The 19229-nt window shown below is 41.2% G+C and overlaps 1 protein-coding gene across 1 annotated transcript in view; it reads right to left on the bottom strand.

Moving 5' to 3' along the window:
• Positions 1-5898: 5898 nt before the first annotated feature.
• Positions 5899-19229, bottom strand: part of LOC126994840 (vascular endothelial growth factor receptor 3-like) — a 66476-nt gene continuing 53145 nt past the window's right edge. Inside the window, exons 12-15 of the mRNA XM_050854111.1 lie at positions 16630-16735; positions 15757-15912; positions 10809-10996; positions 5899-6461 (exon numbers count right to left, since the gene is read on the bottom strand). Of these exons, the coding sequence (XP_050710068.1) occupies positions 6230-6461; positions 10809-10996; positions 15757-15912; positions 16630-16735 (682 nt within the window). The 3' untranslated portion in view covers positions 5899-6229. The remainder of the gene's footprint in view (positions 6462-10808; positions 10997-15756; positions 15913-16629; positions 16736-19229) is intronic.

Raw genomic sequence — 19229 nt, 5'->3', positions numbered from 1 at the left:
ACTTGGTATTGGAACGGCAGTAGTGGAGGTGGAGCAGCGCTGAGGGTTGGTGACGAGCACTATGTTGCATTAATGCTCGCCCTTGGAGTTTGACGCCTTATGATCGCCCTTGGAGTTTGACGCCTTATGATCGCCCTTGGAGTTTGACGCCTTGTAAGTGCACGGGGTGGTACACCTCGTGGCTTTCTCGCCGAAGTTGTGTTGATACCAACATAGTCCTGGGCTCCTCGAACGGGAGCGGCGCTGGCGTCGGTGAGGAGTTGGGGAGCGGTGTCGGTCTAGCAGCTTCTCTAGAGAGGTGACCTTCGTCGCAAGCAGGGAGACTTGTTTGACGAGTTCGTCAAGTTGAGTGGTCCCCTGGGAAGCGACGGAAGACACTGAAGAAGCTAGCGGTCCAGGTAGAGTCGCCATGAATTCGTCTGCTAACTAACTAACTAACTAACTAACTAACAAACAAACAAACAAACAAACAAACAAGCTAGCAAACAAACAAACAAACGTTTATTTTAGGGGATCGTCCACCATGAATTTTAAGTGATTTTTTTAGTATACTGAAATATTCAGGAAAAATGATCTAGGATCTACCACCTTTTCTCTAGCACGTGAAGAAATGTTATGGCAAAATATGAAAAAGTAAATGAGTTACAGCTATTTTTCTCACACGCTGTGCATAGCGAGGTTCACGCACGTGCAGAATTATTGGACGATGAGACATTTTCTTCACCAGAAATGGGAAAATAGTAAGGGAGGAGGGGAAGAAAGGCAAACCTAACGACACATCTGTTTAGAGCTGTCAAAGACCTCTTCAGGGCATTCCAACTCCAGAAGAAAGATGCAGAACGAGTATCATCATCAAATGCGTGAAAAAAAATAGCGGCAATTATCTTGCAGTGACGAATATGTACCCGGAGGTTCTTAAGGCTTGAAAACCTGGTGAATATCAGACGTTGTGTTTCCTCGTGCCTTCAAGCCTGGACAAGGTGTGTCTTTGATTAGGGTGGAACAGGTGTCATATACACTTTGTACATTTGAAATGGCATGGAGACACAACGGAATAAGTCAAGATTAATGTGTCACTCTCACCTGTATACTGGACCTTTTCAGATGAGTGCAAAGGCAGAAAAAAAAATAAGCAGAGGCCTAAATCTCAAAACTACCAAGTTCTGATGTTTTTTTTTAATTGATGGATATTTTTTTCATATATTAAAATTATTTTCTAGACAGGGAGAAATATAATAAAAATCGCCCACCAAAGTAAAAAAAGAAAATTCAAATTCCATTTCAGCCATTCTTTTAATAATTGTATAAACTACATTCAAGATTTTTCATAAAAATTGTTTAAAAAATAACTTCAAAATTAGGAGTTCATTTTAAAATATATTTGTTATTGATATAAAAACATCAGTCAAATGACCTGAAACTTAGTTATTATTGTTATTATAGGTGATTACAGAACCAACTCAACGATATGATGCACTGGACCCTGTTGTAATAAATCAAGCAGAGGTGGGCCAAAAAAAAGGTACCACACTACCGCAAATTTTCTGAAAATACCGCACTACCGCTGACCGCACTAAAAAAATCCTGAAGTGCTTTTTTGCGGTACTTTGAAAACTATTAAAGACGACATTTGCAGCGCGGCATGCTCACATATTTTTTATTTTTTTTTACAGTAAATCGGACTCAATCAGTCAATCGGTATCAGTCATCAGAATCAGTGATTCAGTCATTCTGACTTTTCAGTTATTGTTCAAAATTAAATACTAAATTGACAGACAAAGCTACTACACTGCGAGTCTTTAACCCGAGCGGTGCCGGCCATTTCAACCCCGGACCCGTCTGTGGTACAGGCCGATTTTTCATTGTACTATTTTAAGCATGTTTCCTTTGTTTGGATAACCATGATAGGCACTGAAGTATTTTTTTACTACCGCTACCGGAGTACTGCACACCGCGTACCGCACTGGTAAATAAAAAAATGGGACCGCTCTACCGCAACCGCACTACTCCGGAAAAAATACCGCACTACCGCAACCGCACTACTGATTTTTCAGTACCGCGCCCACCTCTGAAATCAAGATAATCTAGTCAATAAAGTTACAGTAGAATGTAATGTATATATTATAATGTACATGTGAATGTGTGACTGTATGTGTCGCAACACCATGGCAGTGCCGAGCAACAGGATGTTTAATAACACGTAGGTGATAGGTTGTGCTTACGGCGTGCTTCTTGCTGTGGGAACTGTGCTGAATCGACGGTGAAATCCACAAGCTTTGGCACCGGATTATTCCTGCAACCGGACTGAAGCCGAGAGAAGACAGTGGGCAGTGGTAACGAGCAGATCACATTGCTCGGGGTGTGTGTGCGATAGCTCACATTAACTTGTAACTATTGTGTAAAACTGTAAATATAGTTAAAACTGATCAAACTTTTAATATACCACACACACACACACACACACACACACAGAGAGAGAGAGAGAGAGAGAGAGAGAGAGAGAGAGAGAGAGAGAGAGAGAGAGAGAGAGAGAGAGAGAGAGAGAGAGAGAGAGAGAGAGAGAGAGAGAGAGAGAGAGAGAGAGAGAGAGAGAGAGAGAGAGAGAGAGAGAGAGAGAGAGAGAGAGAGAGAGAGAGAGAGCTAAGTGAACGAAAGTGAAGCTAACGGCTCCGCTCGGCCAAACATCATCTACCACACTTAACTAAAGGCTATTGTGTTATATCACCTACTACAATCAACTGGTGAAGCAGGACAACGTTAAAGCGGGCCCTGTGACGAGTGCGATAGCAGTTCGCGCCTTAAACATAACACTTAACACATACCAGCTTGAAAATAACACTTAAAAACATCTAACAAGAACATCTCAACTATTGCAGTCACATATTGGTAAGCAGTGACATTAGAGGTTAAGCAAGAATGACTGAAAATAAAATACTAGTGCCTTAAATAAAAAGAGCAAACTTCATAAAAAAAAAAAAAGCAAAAATGGACAGACATGTAATCATCAGGTGATTCTAATGTATATAGAGTGTGGCAAAACTTTATAAATCAATTACTTACTCTAAAATAATAAATTTGTTTACTATAGTGAAAAGCAACATAATCTTAACAAAAGTCCACCGTCGCTCAACAGCCAAATCTAACAAACAGCAAATTTCAGAAATTTAATGGCGGCCATAGCGTAGCTATATGAATAAATATTGCCGCCAATTATAAAACCAATCCCTAGTCTTTCTTTAAGTAATAAACATCAAAGAACAAGACCAGAAGTGGGACTGGATCTTTGACTGACAGAGCGGGCGACATAGTGACTGAACACCAACACACTGCAAACATATTAACTAAACTATTATTGTTCCAGTTTGACGGTTGCTTCAGCCAACCCCGGCAGTGACAAACTTAATGAAAATCCTGTTCCTGCCTTGTCCAACAAATAACTAGTGATGAGTTTTGAATGCAGTGCATTTGTTCAAAACAAAGAGAGGTCCACAACCAGAGGATATTTTTCATCCCAAACTACTTAAAAAAGCAAAAAGCAAAGTATAGTTATATAGTCCTCTCATGTCCTAATATAATAAGTACCAGGAGAATGGCTCAGCTCTTACTGATGGGAAGGCAGCTAATGTTACACTGATCTTTAATGATAGACAAAAACAGGTAATTACAGGCCCTTTAGTCAATCAACAATAGTAGGTAAGCTACTGTAGAGCATGCTTAGAGACATAATTGCGAGTTATATAGAAAGCCATTCACAAATCAAGGATTCACAACATGAATTCCGCATTAAGAGATGCCCTTCAACTGACCTACTGATCTTTTATAACGATCTCTTCTCAGTGTAAGACAAAGCCAAATCACTGGACATGGTTTACCTGCATTTTCAAAAGGCCTTTGATAAGGCGGACCCGTGAAGTATATAAACGGACCACAGAGTGGCTGAGCTAAGACTCCACTGTTGATCTCCCCCACTCTTGTGAAGGCCATAGTCCAGTAAATCTAGCATAAAATTGTGCCCAACCTAAAACAAATTGCAATAGATTGTTTCTCACTTCTGAGTGACTTGACTAGTCCTCAGGTACATCATACTAAAAATCCCCATGAATCCATGTGGTGGAAGGGGGTCAACGGCGGCCATTTTGGAATTTTCTTAAAAGTCATATATCTGGTAAAATAATAGTTTTATCAGGAAACACAACTCAATAAAAATTGTTCAGAATTGATTGTTTTATAGCAATGGCAGGTTATTTTACAAAGATAAATAAATATATAGGAAAAAAATAATAAAATATTAAATTTTGATTGCTGATTTTATTTTCAAAGACATATTCCTCAGAACTAGTGGCATCCATGACAAAATGCATCGAAGTAAAAATTGTAGAACAAACTTTCTTCTTTTGAAATATATATACAAGTTTATGCATAATTTAAAAATTGACAAAGTTATGAGGGAAAATATACAAAAAGCCATCCTTAAAAAAATAATAATAAATACCTCCAGTCAAACCTTAAAATTTATTACATTATAATGTGTCTCAACACTTAGTAATAATTAGTGTCATGCTATGAAAAGGTTTTTTTCCCTTCATTTCAGAAACCAAATTGCACAAAAAAGTTTTTTTTTCATCTTACAAATAATGAAACTTAATTTCTGATGTAGTAATTTATTATTAATGTTGTCTGTTCTCCTAAACCCATATGAAAAAATAATAAACTATTGAAATTGAATAAATGTGCTAATTTTCAAAGACTTTTTCTGCAGAACTAGGGGCATGTATGACAAAACGCATCAAAATATAAGTTGCAGAACAAGCTTTCCTCTTTTGAAATATTCAAGTTTATCCATATTTTGAACATTAACAAAGATATGAGATACAATAGACAGAAAGCCACCAATAAATAATAAAAAAACATATATAGTACCTCCAGTTAAACCTTAAAACATATTACAAGAGGTTTCTAAATACTTAGTAATAGATAGTGTCCAGCTATAGAATGTTTTTTGTTTTCCTTTCAATAACCAAATCGTAAAAAGAAACATAACATGTTTTTTTTTACAAGTATTATAATTTAATTCCTAATACAGTAATTTCTTATTGATCCACCCATTTGATATTCATGAAACTTTACTGCAGGGTATACTTACACAATTAATATTCAATTAATATCCAGAGGAATGGGGATGGTTAATTGAAAATGGCCAATTAATGCCTGTGAAGACTGACCGACCACCTGCACCAGAAAAATTATTGCTAGTCTGCAAATGCAACTGTAGATCTGGATGCAACACCCAAAGATGCAGTTGCAAGAAACACAATATTGAGTGTTCCTCTCTCTGTGGCCATTGCAAAGGGCTAACCTGTTCAAACTCCCCTGTGCCAGATTTTGTTCTTGATGAGGATGATGAATACCCTGAATATTAATTGTGTAAGTATACCCTGCAGGAAAGTTTCATGAATTTTTAAAATATGCATAAACTTGTATATATATTTCAAAAGAGGAAAGTTTGTTCTACAATTTTTACTTCGATGCATTTTGTCATGGATGCCACTAGTTCTGAGGAATATGTCTTTGAAAATAAAATCAGCAATCAAAATTTAATATTTTATTATTTTTTCCTATATATTTATTTATCTTTGTAAAATAACCTGCCATTGCTATAAAACAATCAATTCTGAACAATTTTTATTGAGTTGTGTTTCCTGATAAAACTATTATTTTGCCAGATATATGACTTTTAAGAAAATTCCAAAATGGCCGCCGTTGACCCCCTTCCACCACATGGATTCATGGGGATTTTTAGTATGATGTACCTGAGGACTAGTCAAGTCACTCAGAAGTGAGAAACAATCTATTGCAATTTGTTTTAGGTTGAACCCTAGATTTACTGGACTACCAGTGTCTTCCTTTGAGAGCACTGTCAAAACCAATCACAGCGGCATAGCCTCGTAAGAGGTGCTGGGGGTCGTAAGCCCAGCCCAAAAATAACTGGGGACGTGTGTGAGACAAATGATCTCAATACAAGTGTCTTTGAAGGGAAATTTTAAGTATTTGCGATTTAGATATACTGTAAACACAGCACAAACATTAATTAAGAGGGGATGCCCACTGCCTGGCCACCAGTTTTTTTGTTGGTATTTCCACTTCGGGAAGCACATAAGAATCTGATCTGCTCAGGAAAAATCTCCTTCATTTGTTGGGCGCAGGCCCTCTGGCGCTTGCTGAGGTATTCCTAACCCGTAGACGGTATGATTATGCAGTCGTCGCCAATATTTATATTTTCTGCTACAGGCATGTCATCTTTGGTGTGGCTTGCTATGTCTTCTTCTGAAGGTGGCTGTGCTGTCATGCCTTGGAAGGGAGTGTTTGCTGGGGATTGCTTGGACTCTAGAAGGTTGGTTTCTTCCTCCTCAGGAAGAGATGATAACCGAATACTCTTGTTGGTATTTGAGGGGAAGGTAAATCTGTGGATCAAATAAAGGTTCAGCAGTCAGTGGATATATCAAACAAAGGTTATACAACATTGCAAAATCCTTCATAAGGAAAGTGCTGTTTGATGTTGAAAATACAATGTACGTTTATGGACAGTTAACATGGAAAACGAAAGACTGAGGCTGCAGTTATGAAATGTACATGGAGTTGTATAAACAACATACAAGAGTTCCAGTGGTGTGCCATCCTTAAAACTAGCTGATGAAGTCCTAATGCTTGGAAATAATTTTGGAAAGTTATGCATCTTGTGAGTAAGGAAGCTGTATTTGTCAGTGTGAGGTTTCCCTTCCCACCAAATACCATAACAGTTCAGATGCGACTCTGATCCACTATACAATGGTCTGTTTTTTTACTGGGCCCAAATTAATGACAGGGTGTTCATGTCTCAAATTTATGAGGTTTGGCATTAGGAAATTTCACATCAGGGCAGAAACACTGCATGAATGGAGCTCACCCTCCACGTGTGATGCTGCGATGGTCAAGACCTCGCCTAAACTTAGTACAAATGTGAGAGGAAGGAAGAGTACACTGCGATGAAGCAGGGCGTTTAACTACCTGCACAGAACAACAAGCACTGCTGGTTTTGGTCTTGTGGGAGACCTTAGGCCCCATTATGCAGCCCCCCTGTATCAAAAGTAGGTGATTAGGTTATTCCAAATATCAAACATCAGCAGTGTTGTGCGCACTACCTACTAAATGTAGTGGGACTACCGCTACCACTACTTAAGTCAAATTGTAGTGGCACTACCGCTACAGCTACTCATTTATAAATGTAATGCACTACCGCTAGTACTGCCGCTACCGCTACTTGTGAACAATACGCACTGACAAAAAACTGAATTATCTTTTATACATATTGTTACGTTCCACGTCTTTGATAGAGTACTAAGTAAGTCACTTTACACTTCCTGTACGTGAGTCTAAAATATTCATTCACCTCCCTCTGCTGTGCTAGTTGACTCGCCCAGTTTTTACCAGTTTCCAAGGCTTCGTGAGCCGTGATCAGGAATATCCACGAGTGACTAATCACCTACTGCCCACAGGTAGTCAGCCAGCCACACCTCCAGTCACAGATTCACTACTGAGCGAGAGTTAGGTGACTGACAAGAGTGACGGGCCGTGGCTCAGCCCACAGAACTGTACACGTTTCATTCGCTTTTTCATCACGTACGTAGTTGGTCCACCCCGAGTAGCGAGTAACGAGTAGTGACTAACCCTACCTGAAAATGTAGCGCAGCTACCGTTTTTGCCGCTCTTTCTAAAAATGAGTGACACTACCGCTACAGCTATTAAAGAAGTAGCTTCGCTACGTAGCGGCGATACTAGTAGTGCCGCTACGCCCAACACTGAGCATCAGTAGTCATCATTTTTTGAATGATGAGTACAGTTATGTATCTTTTATCCCAAAATCACCGGACTTTAAAAGTGCCCATTGTTTCGGATGAACGATAATCTATTAAATACAAGTGATAACTGCTTAATTAAATAAGCAGATTAAATTTGTTGACAAATTCCTCTGCAGCGTCCGTGTTTGCCATTTTTTTCCCCACACGCAACTATTTTTCTGATGCCAGGTCTCTCTTTAAACCTTTGGAGCCAACCAATAGAGGATTCACATGGTTCTTTCAGTTCTATGAGTTCATAGAAATGCTTAGCGTTGCCTATGATGAGTGGACCAGTCACAGTACGTCCCTCTGCACGTTGGTAAGAAACCACTCATATCAAACTTTGTCCAGCTTATGAAACTTTTTTTTTATTAAACAACAAAAGAGACGGCCCAAGGGCAACAAAAAGAGAGTAGGAAAAAAAGGCCGCTACTTGCCGCTCCCACAACAGAAGATGGTATAGAGTGGCCGAAAGAGAGGTCAATTTCGAGTGGAGAGGTGTCTTGATACACTCTTCTTGAAAGAGGTCAAGTTATAGGCAGGAGGAAATACAGACAAAGGAAGGCTGTTCCAGAGTTTACCAGTGTAAGGGGTGAAAGAGTGAAGATGCTGGTTAACTCTTGCATAAAGGGTTTGGACAGTATAGAGATGAGCTAGAATGGACAGTCGAGTGCAGCGGGGCCGCGGGAGGGGGGGAGGCACGCAGTTAGCAAGTTCAAAAGAGCAGTCAGCGTGAAAATATCGATAGAAGATACAAAGAGAGGCAACATGGTGGCGGAATTTAAGAGGTAGAAGACTATCAGTAAGAAGAGGGAAGCTGATGGGACGAAGAGCCCTAGACTCCACTCTGTCCAAGAGAGCTGTGCGAGTGCCACCCCCACCCCCCCACACCCACCCCATCCCACCACCACCACCACGTGAGATGCATACTCCATACGAGGGTGGACAATAACCCTATAAATGGAAAGCATCTGTACGGGGATGAAAAACTGGCGGAGACTATACGAAACGCCCAACCTAGAGGAAGCTGATTTAGTGAGAGAGGATATGTGAAGTTTTCAGTTGAGATTTTGAGTTGACATTTAGTGATGAAGAGGGTGACAGCTAAGTATTATCGAAGAATAGGGGATAGGTGTTTGGAAGGTTGTGTACAGTTGATAGTTGGAGAAATTGTTTTTTTGTGTCATTGAATGACATAAGGTTCCTTTTACCCCAAACGGAAATGATAGTAAGGTCTGAGGTTAAGCGTTCTGCAGCCTCTAGTCTGGAGTATTGTACATCATGTTGAGGTCTTCTGTTGAGAGAAGTTGAAACATGCAGAGTGGAGTCGTCAGCGTATGAATCGATAGGACAGTGTTATGAAAAAAAAAGATCATTGATGAAAAAGAGGAAGAGAGTGGGTGGTAGGTCAGAGCCCCCTTTCCCAACCCTGGGGTCGTGACCCCAATTGGGGTCGCAAAAGCGTTTTTTTCCCGGGGTCGCCAAGATCTCAAAATATCAAACATGGTGGGGTGGGGTCGCGGTCATGTCTAGAGGTGCATGATTGGGGTCGCCTGAAAAAAAAAAATGTTGGAAACCACTGGCTTAGGGGAGGAACAGTGACCGTCTACCACAGCAGAGATAGAACGGCTGGAAAGGAGGCTGAGGATAAAGGAACAGAGAGGAGGATATAAACCGTAAGAGGGCAGTTTAGAAAGTTAAGACTTGCGCCAGACTCTATCGAAAGCTTTCGACATGTCTTGCGCAACTGCGAAAGTTTCACCGAAACGGCTAAGAGAGGAAGAAGATCTCCAGTAGAACGCCACTTGCGGATCCCATACTGGCGATCAGATAGAACGTCAGAAGTGGAAAGAAACTTTTGAATCTTGCGGTTAAGGATTGATTCAAAAGCTTTAAATAGACAGGAAGTAAAGCTATAGGGCGGTTGTTTGAAGGATTGGAGCGGTCACCGTTCTTAGCCACAAGCTGTATGAAGGCGTACTGCGAGCAGGAATGAACGGTAGATGTTGATAGGCAGAGACGAAAGAGTTTTACCAGGCACGGAGGCACAGATTTTAAGGGCAATAGAAAGCACTCCATCAGGTTCATAAGCCTTCTGAGAGTTGAGGTCAGAGAGGGCGTAGAAAACATTCTTAAAAATCTTAATAACAGCCATAAAGGATTCAGAGGGGATGAGTGGGAGGAATATGCCCAAAGTCGTCCAGAGTGGAGTTGTTACATCGTTTTTCCATAGTCTGTGAAACGTCAGAATTAACCATGGAACTGAAAAAGTTTGTATTTATGTTTTCTTATGTGGTACAGCGTGGTGGAGCCGACAGACACTGTAATCCTTCATCAGCACAGTTCTGCTTACGGCACTTTGTCTTCTTACATATTTCCATTTTATGTTTCAGAGATAGCACAACTCTTTTCCTCATAGTACTTCCACCAACTGGGTTACCTCTAAGAGGAGCGGGGGAGGGCGGGGGGAGCTGGTGGCGGATGGCGCGCGCTCTGGTAGAACGTCCGTAAACTAACGCTAGTGGAACAAGGTTCAGATTGCGGATAAACTTACGGTTATTGGTATAATTCGGTTTAGAGAATCTCCGATAATAGAGATGACTGTATTTTTGGGCCTCTACAGACATAGGGCCCGCACATAGTTGCGTGTCGTGTGTGTACCTAAAACCAGCCATGGCAGCAAGTGGTGAATAAGACAGTTCACCAAACAACAATCGTGTGGCAAAAGTCTGCACAAGGTTTGGGGTTTATATGATGACATGAGTTAAAGAACAGGACTTGAGAACCTTGACTTAATCCTGGAATAATGTGAATAACTAGAAATACACCGGTAAGGAAAGAACACTGATATTTTGAGGAGGTTCTTTGTTCGTCATGCGTACCTGATGTTCAAAACTTTATGCAAACACACTAGACGACCAATCCCTCACCAACCTTTCTGAAGGCTCCTCCTGCGACCTGGGGCTGAAGACATTGCTGGAGGGGCGCACAGGATTCACACAATCCTTCATAGGGAGGTAATTGCTCCCAGGGGAAAGGGTGGAGGGACACCGTTCCCCTGGCGTGTAGCTGACTCTGCATGGGATCTCTATCTCCACCGAGGCAGAGTTGTTAATATGCTCCTGAAATAGCAAAGCCTTTTTAGCCTCACTTTGGTGCAAGTGTAACATTATTACACTCTGAGAGGATGGTGAGGTGTCAGCACAGCACAAAAAGAAATTACTGTATGCATACTCCTCTAAGAGTTAACCTTCCAAGGCTATGGTATATTTGCATGTAGAATAAATCTGATCCCCAAAAAGTGCCATTCACGTAAAAATGCCCCCTAAACTTTGACTCAAGATTTCCTATTCAACTATTACATAAGTGTACATACGGTATGTTGAAAACTGAAAATCACTTAAAAAACTAGTGAGCCCTGAGGAAAAAACATTATCAAGCATTAGGATGTTTGTAAGTGTCACTTTGACACCATGCAGCTTTTTTAGTCCCATTCCTTTCTAGGGCAGTGGTTCTCAAGCTGGGGCACGCACACTAGGGTGGAGCGTTTTTTTAACTTTTTTTGAAATTCATTTGTGGCTAGTGTGGAAAAGGTGCCAAATGGTGAGAAAAAAATGGTGTTAAAAGCATTTTTCTCTAGGACAGTATCTTCTGTCCCCGCCATCTCATCAAAGTTGGAGAAATAAGGGTCTAAAATGGGTAAACTTCACATAATACCCCATTTTTACAACTTATTATGAAATGCTTGTGGCTAGTGTGCAATATTGTTTTCGAGTTGCATATTAATAGCATACTAAATATGGAAGCTGTACAAATATATCTTCTGTCCCCGCAACGTGCTTGAAATATTGAAAATTTCGATTTTTTTGAGACAAATTTTTAAAAATTCCCAAAAATCAAATACAAAGAAACTTTCATATGGCTAGTTCCTAAGTTGTTTTACAACACTTATCTTTATCTGTGTAAAATTTCATCGAGATCAGTTAATATCCTCTGTTCCCGCCACGTCACTTTTAAATATTAAGTAATTATATTTATTTATGCAAGGAAAAACTTAATAAACCGCTAAAATCTACAAGATAAATAAACAAAGGATCACTTTAGCGGCATTACACACACACAGTTACTAGCCTCCCTCATTGGATTGGTTAATAGTGGGGCGGGGGGGGTGTCTCATAGCTGTTGCCGCTCATGTGATTACAGGCTCACAGCAGCCTGTGGGCAGTGCGGGGTAGCGCGCCACGTTAGTTGCCCAGTAGAGCTCAGAGGGGAGAGACGTGTGTGAAGCCATGAGCTCTCTACAGAATACGAGACAAGCATTTACTTGCCCTGTTTTTGGGAATCCTTGTCAGCTCAGTAAGAGATGCCTCCCAACTTACGGAGATGTCATGAAAGCATGTTTGTGGGAGAGAGTACAGTTGAAAACAACAAAAAAGCAACCACTTTGGGATGACATTGCCAATTCTGTCAACGAACAGTTACTAGATATTTGGAAGTCTGCTTCTGTACCAACTCTTTCTTCAAGGCGTGTTCGTGCAATGTTAGATAACTACCACACCAAGTACAACAGTTTGATGAAGGATTACTCCTCCAAGAGGAAAGACAAACCGAGCTTCATAAAATTAATAAAGTAACAGTATTCAAAGAAGACAGTTTAAAACTTTTTGACATTGCAGCCTGTAAATGTGCGATAAACAACTGCTCATGTGATGCAGCTAGAAAGGTTCCACAGCGAGAAGCAAAATTTCTAAACGATCAAAGGACCAACAGAAAAATGGCTATTGGAGCTATTGACAAAGCAACCACGCAAAAACTGACAAAGCAATTACTGAGGAAAGAAAAAATAAGTCAAGGCAAAGCAGGTCCATCTCACTCTGAACCATCAATGAGTGGTGCTGCAACTCTTGCTTCGTTTTCAGATTCAGATGCTACATCTACAACTGATGAATGTGATGATAACTCTGAAATTGAATATAGAACAGACAAAACTCCAAGTAGCACTAATTTCTTGAGGCTACCATCTGTTGCATTAGCTTGTGACAGGTCACGAGTTTCAGACAGAACTGCAGCAAGTATAGTTAGTGCTACTTTAAAAGATATTGGAATAATATCTCCTGAAGATGCCTCCAAAATTGTTGACCGAAGTAAAATTCGTCGAGCTCGAGGTAAGAAGAGAGTTGAAACAAAACAACATGATGAGACTGATCAAAAAAATGTTGTTAGCATATTCTTTGATGGACGAAAAGATAGAACTCTCTCGAAGGTTAAAAAAGGGAATAAGACTGCTAAAGAAGTAATAACTGAAGAACATATAACTTGTGTCAAGGAGCCTGACTCTGAATACCTTGGTCACATAGTTGTGTCATCTGGAAAATCGCATGCAATTGCGTCAGGAACTACTGATTTTCTGAATCACAAAAACATTAATACTTCTGAACTTCAGGCAGTTGGTTGTGATGGCACTGCAGTAAATACTGGCAGAAAGAATGGTGTAATTTCTCTTCTAGAACAACAACTTGGAAGACCATTACAATGGTTTGTGTGTCAACTGCATGGTAACGAATTGCCACTGAGGCATCTGATTACAAAATTAGATGGGCCTACAACAGGACCCAGAGGCTTTAGTGGTACAATTGGAAAACAACTGTCTAACTGTGAGAATCTGCCTATTATTGACTTTGAACCCATCCAGGCAGAAGAGATCAACATTGAAGTTGACCTTTCAGATTTAAGCACTGATCAGAAGTATTTGCTTGAAGCATATAGAGCAGTTTCCTCTGGTGTTTGTGGAGAATCCTTAATGAATCGCAATCCAGGTAAAATTGCGCATTCACGTTGGATCACAACAGCGAATAGAATTCTTCGCTTGTACATGACAGCAGAAAATCCCACAGAAAATTTGATAGCAATAGTAAAATACATAATGGAAGTTTATGCACCAATGTGGTTCAAAATTAAATGCGAGCCATCAGTTTTTTTTGGAGCCAAACACCTTCATGATACTGTTAGAAGAGCTGCAATGTTGGATGCAAATATTCAAGCAATAGTTAATCCAGTTATTCAGAGAAATGCGTACTTTGGCCATCCAGAAAACATCTTACTTTCTATGATAAACGACGACCAAAAGCATATCAGAGAGTTGGGATGGCGAAGAATTTTGAAGGCTCGAACATTAGCCAGATCAGCAATCAGAAGTTTTGAAATTCCTGAGTTAAATTTCAACAGCAGTACATTCATTGATATGATCAAGTGGCAAAACACAGGAATAACAGAACCACCATTAACAAAGAACATGAGTCAGGAAGAAATAACAAAACTTATTCAGACAGGAGGCATGCTATCATCACACTACAAAGATATCCCCTGTCACACACAAGCTGTTGAAAGATTAATTAAATTAGTAACAGAAGCATCAGAACATGTTTGCGGAGAAGCAGAAAGAGAAGGATTCATTAAGAATACATTGGAATCAAGGAAGAATATGCCTAAGTTTGACACAAAGAAGCAATTTAAGATCTAAGTAAATCCAGCAATGGTAGGGTGGCTGGGCTGGAGAATGGGTGGAACTCGATACACAGCCACCTCCTCGTGGTGAGTTCTGGGCTATTTTTTATTTACAATATGTAAATGAGAAATAGGCGAAGAGCTGTGTCTTAATACTTATTCTAGATATACCTTAACGAGCTAAAAAAAAAAAAAAAAAATCTTTAAGTCCCCCCCTCCATTTAAGGGAGGCTAGTAACTGTGTGTGTGTGTGTGTTATGCAGCTAAAGTGATCCTCTGTACTTTTATCAGTAGATTTTAGCGATTTTGTAATTTTCCTTTGTAGTATTCTTCGAACTGACATCCCTTGCATTATAAAAAATAAATATAATTACTAAATATTTAAAAGTGACGTGGCGGGAGCAGAAGATATTAACTGATCTCGATGAAATTTTACACAGATAAAGTATAAGTGTTGTAAAACAACTTAGGAACTAGCCATATGAAAGTTTCTTTGTATTTGATTTTTGGGAATTTTTAAAAATTTGTCTCAAAAAAATCGAAATTTTCAATATTTCAAGCACGTTGCGGGGACAGAAGATATATTTGTACAGCTTCCATATTTAGTATGCTATTAATATGCAACTCGAAAACAATATTGCACACTAGCCACAAGCATTTCATAATAAGTTGTAAAAATGGGGTATTATGTGAAGTTTACCCATTTTAGACCCTTATTTCTCCAACTTTGATGAGATGGCGGGGACAGAAGATACTGTCCTAGAGAAAAATGCTTTTAACACCATTTTTTTCTCACCATTTGGCACCTTTTCCACACTAGCCACAAATGAATTTCAAAAAAAGTTAAAAAACGCTCCACCCTAACGCACACCTCATGGGGCACACCCGGGAAATCTTGGCGGTACAAAAGAGCTCTCAAAATAGTTTTTCTTTTTTTCAAGCTGTGGTGCAAAACCTTCCTACATAGAGCATCTCAGACTGATCTATTCACAGTTACCAGAGTACACTTATACTTTGACTCATATGTATATGGCTAGCTACACATCGACAAGGATTAAGTCAACAGTAAAAATTGTATCTTCCTCATTATGGGCGAGGCGGTGCATCACCACTTCAGAAAACCTCAAGGGATACGGAGTAAGGAAAAGTTGGGCCATAGTTGTGGAGAATGCTTCGTAATTTACCTCTGTTTCTAAACATGCTCAACCATTCCAGTGTAGCAAAGAATCCCAGCGGGCCCCTTAGCTTGGCTCTAAATTTGGCAGACATGTGAAGGCTCTCATGATGACTGCCCTAGTAACTGACAGCAAAAGAGATTTACATGCAGCATTTATCAAGTGATAATCTCCACACACTCGGTAGTTCATGCTCGGCCTACCTGATCATCTTTGTCCAATGTGCCATCAGGCTCTGCAGCCTTGGTCATATTCTCAAAGGTTGGATTGGCCATCATGGTGATGTAGTCCGGCTCAACCTTGAATCTCTCCTTATTCATTTGCATGAAACAGTAGACGCCATTCGTGACCAAGTATTCCTAAAGTTTAGAAGATAAAGTTTTGAGATTAGAATACAAGAAAACAAAACAAAATTAATTCAGCATAATTTTTAATGCATTACTTGCACTGTGCATCAAGCTAAATACAGGTAGTCCTCGAGTTGAGACGTATGCAACTTATGACTGCTCATACTTATGACCAGGCCAGTAATATTAGTAATGCTTGGTCTGGCACTGAGCTGACGTCTCTAATCCCGCTGCGGGTAGAGCAACAGTACCTTTACATGGCAGGCCTGCGCCTCCCTTCCTGCCCCCAACCCGCCGCCGTCATCACGCGCTGGCCACACCCCGGCTGAGCTGGGGCAAGGCAGGAGAGGGGAAGGGGGGTTGGACTGGACCATGCCACCCATACTTACCCCCTCAGTTACCTTTGGAACTCAAGCTGTGAGTACTATTCACGTTTGTGTCGCTAGTCATTATTGTACCAGTTTATAGGCCTGCAGTCTGCTATACAAGCTTTCCCGCTACATCTAGCAGACACCAGTTGGCTAGCAAAATGGTGTCCACAACAATAGCCCCCGCACAGTATTCCTGAAGCAGCTTCTAAACTCACCAGTCTGCATTTTTTCCACGTTCATGAGCCCCCTCATTGCACCATTAGTCCTCCACACCACCAGTCCACTCTCTACTATTTCACAGTTTCATCCACAGCACACATCCTGCACACAAGGCCACAGCTCCTCAGTCCTGGCCTACCTCTCTGAATCTTGATGGCATCATATATCCCAGAATGTCCACCAGTTGGTAGAAGGAAGGTCGCTCCATTGGTTTTGCCTTCCAGCACTCCATCATAACTATGTGGCTGAAGAAAATGCAAGATGTAAGCATCATGGAGGTGAAAACAACGTGGGTACTTGTGAAAATCTCTGCACGCGAAGCCTCTACTTTTGTGATGATTGTTATTTCATAAATCTGAGCTTCAATGAACACTCAGCTTGTTGACAAAAGCAGAGGTGCCACAGATTTGTGTCTCCTCAAGTTCACCACTTTTAGATAAATGATCAAATGAAGCCCAGTAACATCTCCAATCAGTCCCATGCGTAGACCGCTTCACCCACAGTTTCATCAAGAATTGACACATAGGCTTGTAGTTAGAAGGGATAACAATCCTGCCAGTCCTAGCATGTGAATTAAAACCTTGGCACCTTAGAGGGAAGGCTAAGAAGCACACAAAGAGGAATGGAGAAAAAATGCTGCAGCTGTAAATTGGAGAGATAAGAATCGAGCATTGTGGATCAGAGAACAGACAAGGGTTCAAGACACTTCATTGACTATTACAGGTGGACTTGAGGCTGTCATATCATATGTAGATCTGATAACAGATGGACAACAAAGTGGCAACCGAGGAGTTATAAGAGGAGTCAGGGCAAGTGGAGGACTAGGCGAGAATTATAATTTTATCATTTGAGACCCTCTGCGTATGAAGGGGAACACACTCCACCAGGCTTAGTTTTGGATTCCTCTATTTTCAGCCTTCCTCTGCACGCCTGTGTTGGTTATATCTCCCTCGCTAGACTGGAGGTAATGCTGAAAGTCTCCGCAGCAAACACAACGCGGCGAGGAAGAATGAAAAGAGTGGAATCTGACACCAAGCCGTTTTTGCCCCGGTGATGCGTTTACCCCTTCTTGTGGGAGCGTCTCTTTGGCAGAGCAGGATGGAGTACACGAACTACAGGCAGAGAGGTGGATAACGTTGGGAAAGGCCTCTGTCCTGCAGTTTACAAGAAATGCTTAAAGATGAAGATGATGATAATGAACAGTTCAGGAATGGCATTTTGTCCTCTCATGCTTCTGGGCTTCAAATGTGCAGAGCATGTACAGTAGGCACGCCTTCTACGTGACTCTCTGGGCGACACACGAGCTTGCGTGGTAGGAACAAATATTAGTCAGTAATAGTATAATGTTGTCATGATTTCCTCATTCCAGGAATATTCCGTGGAATATTCCTCTCCTCGGGTCATTGCACAGGAGTGGGCGGAGCTTATTCAAATAATATTCGGGGAGGCGGTGGCTGAATGGATAGCGTGACGGCCCCGCGTTCAAGAGGACGCGAGTTCAATCCCTGCCCGGTGCCATCAAGCTGGGATTTTTCAGCCGCCGCCGAGTGGCTTAAAACTACCCACATGCTGTCCAGAAAACCACCTATCAACCCGGACTCTAGATTCTAGGATTAAAGATGAGCTCCGGGAGGGCATTATGAGCCAATGCAAGATGGCTCCACTATAAACACTCCCCTGCGCCAGAACGGGGTGGGCCGATCATCAGGCCCCACCGGGAAGAACCCTTGGACCGACCATCAGGAATTCAGGATCCACCGGGAAGAAGCCTACCGGCGCAATAGGTAACGACGTAAAAAAAATATATATCGCTTATTGCTGATCTATGTGTGGGATGCATGACCCACTATTACCTAGTATATGGTGTTAGGTTATTAATAAATAATAACCCAGAGCCGTTAGGGTGTTAGTATAAGTGTTACACAGAACGAGATGTCAGTTGTGGCGAGTGCTGGCATCTTGACCGCGGGCCGGGGCGGCTGAGGATTGTGGGTCGGCGGCAGCACCCACACCACTTCTCCGAGAGATCCAGCTCCACCAAGACTTCCCTCCGCCACCTCCCGCGCCATGTGTTCATCGTGGTGGTTTTCCTGCCCTGATAGTATCCACAAGCTAGGTGTTGTGTACTGCAGGCGAGGCAAACCCTAGGGAGGTACGAGAAGGCGGCGTGTTGCTAGAAGGTTACGAGAAGAGGACTGAAGAAGGACCAACGTGAGCGAACGGACCACGTGGTAGATCAAGGTATGGCTTCTGCTTCTGCCACCTACAGTTAAGTACAGTTATTGCATAGGATGTTTTAAGATAGATAGGTAGGTTGCTGTGTGCCTGGATATAATCAATTATTCCTTATTTTCCAGCGAGTTTTCTCTGTTGCTTTAAATAAACCTAAGAGCAGGTTCATCTGGTCTTTGCTTAGCCTATGGTAGTGTGACTAGTCAATAATAAGAGACGAGAAAGGGGCTGTGAGTCTGAGGACTCAATCTTCAGATAATTTATTTTATTTTATATATTTTATTCCTGCGAATTTTACCACATTAATTGGCGCCCGAAAAAAGGGGCTTATTTCCCGCTTTCTAACCGTAACTCTAGCTGGTGTTGCTCCCGTTCTCTTTCTCTCGCTTTATCTTGCTCTTTGATTATGTACTGTCTGGCTTCCCTAGCATTGTACCCTAACACTTCCGCTTCCTGTTTCCACTCTGATATAGACATATTGCTAGATAATTACTTTGAGCCTAGCAG

Source organism: Eriocheir sinensis, unplaced genomic scaffold (assembly GCF_024679095.1).
Source record: "Eriocheir sinensis breed Jianghai 21 unplaced genomic scaffold, ASM2467909v1 Scaffold89, whole genome shotgun sequence".
Lineage (NCBI taxonomy): Eukaryota > Metazoa > Arthropoda > Malacostraca > Decapoda > Varunidae > Eriocheir > Eriocheir sinensis.
This window is presented reverse-complemented; position numbering and strand designations above follow the sequence as displayed.